Genomic DNA, 3,163 nt, shown 5'->3' on the forward strand with positions numbered 1-3,163 from the left:
TAAGCATCATGAGTCTGGTTACCGTCAGGAGTCAATGAGTTTCTGTTTAGAATAAAGGTTAAGCCATGATTTGGGAGTTGTAATGAATTTTGACAATGATATAATCACACTTTCACATGAATAGATGCATGTCTAGTTAAGTTACTTTTGTATGAGAATGATTTACCACAGACATCACAGTGGTAGGGTGTTTCTCCTGTGTGTATAAATTTGTGTGTAGTTAAGCCACTACTTCGCAAAAATGATTTACCACAGATATCACAGTGATATGGTCTCTCACCTGTATGAATGCGTTTGTGATTCGTTAAGGCACTGTCTTGAAAGAATGATTTGCCGCAGGTATCACAGTGGAATGTTCTCTCTCCTGTATGATTACGTTTGTGATTAGTTAAGGCACTGTTTTGAGAGAATGATTTACCACATGTACCACAATGATATGGTCTCTCTCCTGTGTGAATAGGTCTATGTCTTCTTAAGTGAGTATTTTCAGTGAATGCTTTGCCACAGATATCACAGTGATATGGTCTCTCTCCTGTGTGAATACGTATGTGATTAGCTAAGGCACTGTTTTGATAGAATGATTTACCACATGTAACACAGTGAAATGGCTTCTCTCCTGTATGAATACGTGTGTGTTTAGATAATTCACTGTTTTGAGCAAATGATTTACCACAGATAACACAATGGTATGCCCTCTCTCCTGTGTGAATACGTATGTGATTACCTAAGGCAGTGCTTTGATAGAATGATTTACCACAGGTATCACAGCGAAATGGCTTTTCACCTGTATGAATACGTTTGTGCTTAGATAAGTCACTGTTTTGAGAGAATGATTTACCACAGATATCACAGTGATATGGTTTCTCTCCAGTATGAATACGTTTGTGATTAGTTAAGGCTTTGGTTTGAGAGAATGATTTACCACAGGTGTCACAGTGAAATGGCTTCTCTCCAGTATGAATACGTTTGTGAATAGTTAAGGTGTTGTTTTGAGAGAATGATTTACCACAGGTGTCACAGTGAAATGGCTTCTCTCCAGTATGAATACGTTTGTGTCGGCTTAAGTGGGTATTCTGAATGAATGCCTTGCTGCAGATATCACAGTAGTATGGTCTCTCTCCTGTATGAATACGCTTATGATTAGTTAAGGCATACTTTTGAGAAAATGATTTACCACAGGTATCACAGTGAAATGGCTTCTCTCCAGTATGAATACGTTTGTGAATAGTTAAGGCATTGTTTTCAGAGAATGATTTACCACAGATCTCACAGTGATATGGTCTCTCTCCTGTATGAATACGTATGTGTTTATCTAAGGTACTGTTTAGAGAGAATGATTTACCACAGGTAACACAGTGATATCGCCTCTCTTCAGTGTGAGTTCGTCTGTGGTTAATTAAGGCACCGTTTTGAGAGAAGGATTTACCACAGGTATCACAGTGGAATGGCTTCTCACCTGTATGAACACGAATGTGATTAATTAACTTACTATTTGTTGAGAATGGTTTACCGCAGATTTCACAACTATGTTGTGATTTTCCCAATTCTTTTGACATTTCTCTAAGGGATACAAACAGACCCAACCATTGAAGTTTCTCACAGTATTAACATTTTTCCCTTATCCTTCTTCTCTCACCAAAGCATATAATTTCCTTCTTCTCATTCTTGTATTAATTTATTTCTTAGAAATATTTCAACTGCTATCAACTGTGAATTTATTGTTACCTAAAATTCTGCAAACTCTTTTCCAAATATATAATTAGAATGCAAAAGCAGCAGATAATGAGATGCAGAAATGGTGCTATGAATCTTCACTCAGAGCAAATAGTTCACAGTAATTCCAGTCTAGATTTATAGCAGTTGGGTTATTATATTTGTTCTCTAAAACATTTTCTTTTAATCTTTAGAACATTGGTAAATATTCCAGATGTATCCAATGTTAAAAAAGTTGTTTTGTGCCAATGTCATCCATTAATCTGAAATAATAAAGAAACAGTATTAGATATAGAGGAGAGATTAAAATGGTAATGTTACAATATTTCTATATTGATTAACAAATGACATCATATAACATTTGGGGGTGTATTCCAAAACATGAATACTTGTCAGAGTGAGAAATAAACGAGGTATGTGGTTATAGCAAATGCTAGACAAAGCAGCCAAATCTCCATTTCATCACGCACTTTTACGTCTGAAATTAAACTACTTTTATTTTTTACCGAAAAGGTTTCTCCTGTTGTTTTTAAATGCGTAGTGCCCACAAAATGGGCCGAAATTGGTCCGGAGAGAACACTAGGGGGTTAGGAGAGTGTGTAAAAGACAAAAAATATTTCTTCAAACACATTTTTCTTTTAAATACGATCACTTCCAATAATACAGAAAACAAAAACTCTCAAAACTCCCCGCCAAAACGGAGAAATTCCGTCGTATGTTGGCCACACATCGCTGATGGCTTCCATATTTTTCTAACGTTTTTTTCACAATCTGTTGGAGTAGAATCTCTCCCCGATTTATCTACGCACCATACAGTTAAATTGAAGAATACTCACATGAGCCGACCGAGCAATGAGGACTTATGGAAGAGACAAGAACGACGATAAAACGTGGTTACTGTAAAACGTGTGAAAACAGCGAGCATTCGTCAAGGCAGTTGGTTCGAAAACAGCCATTTCACTTCGTTCAATATCATCCTTCTATCATATTGTTGGGCCCACGATTTGTCTCTCAAAGACATTTCTCATAAGGTCCACTGCATCAAGAATACTTGTGCAATTTCAACGGTGAATTGATTTTACGGACGTAAAATAGGAACTTCGGTCAAACTTAGGAACATCAACATGGCTCACTGTAGCGGACCCACGAAGGGTAAAACTGAAAACCTGGACACCTTCAGAGACGGGATGGGCGGAATAGAAGACTCAATCCACGGTATAAGTATTCCCGGATTTCTGAAAGCCAGATAAGAGATCCGGCACGAACGATCAATCGATGGATAGGTGTGTATATCTTACCTGTAATGCTATACAAATCAATATTTAGTGGGAAAATATATTCAATCAAACCAAATCTCCGTGGAAACATACAGAAACACGTTATTGTTTATTCTCCCGAGTCAAGCAGATTCTAGCGGAAACGGAAGTAGGGTGTGTCATGTGACAAAAGT

The 3,163-nt window shown here is 37.2% G+C and overlaps 1 protein-coding gene across 1 annotated transcript in view; it reads right to left on the reverse strand.

Moving 5' to 3' along the window:
• The window catches only part of LOC106878356 (zinc finger protein 91), a 44,269-nt gene extending 41,145 nt beyond the window's left edge, over positions 1 to 3,124 (reverse strand). Inside the window, exons 1-2 of the mRNA XM_052977503.1 lie at positions 3,012 to 3,124; positions 109 to 1,976 (exon numbers count right to left, since the gene is read on the reverse strand). Of these exons, the coding sequence (XP_052833463.1) occupies positions 109 to 1,556 (1,448 nt within the window). The 5' untranslated portion in view covers positions 1,557 to 1,976; positions 3,012 to 3,124. The remainder of the gene's footprint in view (positions 1 to 108; positions 1,977 to 3,011) is intronic.
• Between the last annotated feature and the right edge of the window lie 39 nt (positions 3,125 to 3,163).

The sequence above is a fragment of the Octopus bimaculoides genome, chromosome 28 (genome assembly GCF_001194135.2).
Source record: "Octopus bimaculoides isolate UCB-OBI-ISO-001 chromosome 28, ASM119413v2, whole genome shotgun sequence".
NCBI lineage: Eukaryota > Metazoa > Mollusca > Cephalopoda > Octopoda > Octopodidae > Octopus > Octopus bimaculoides.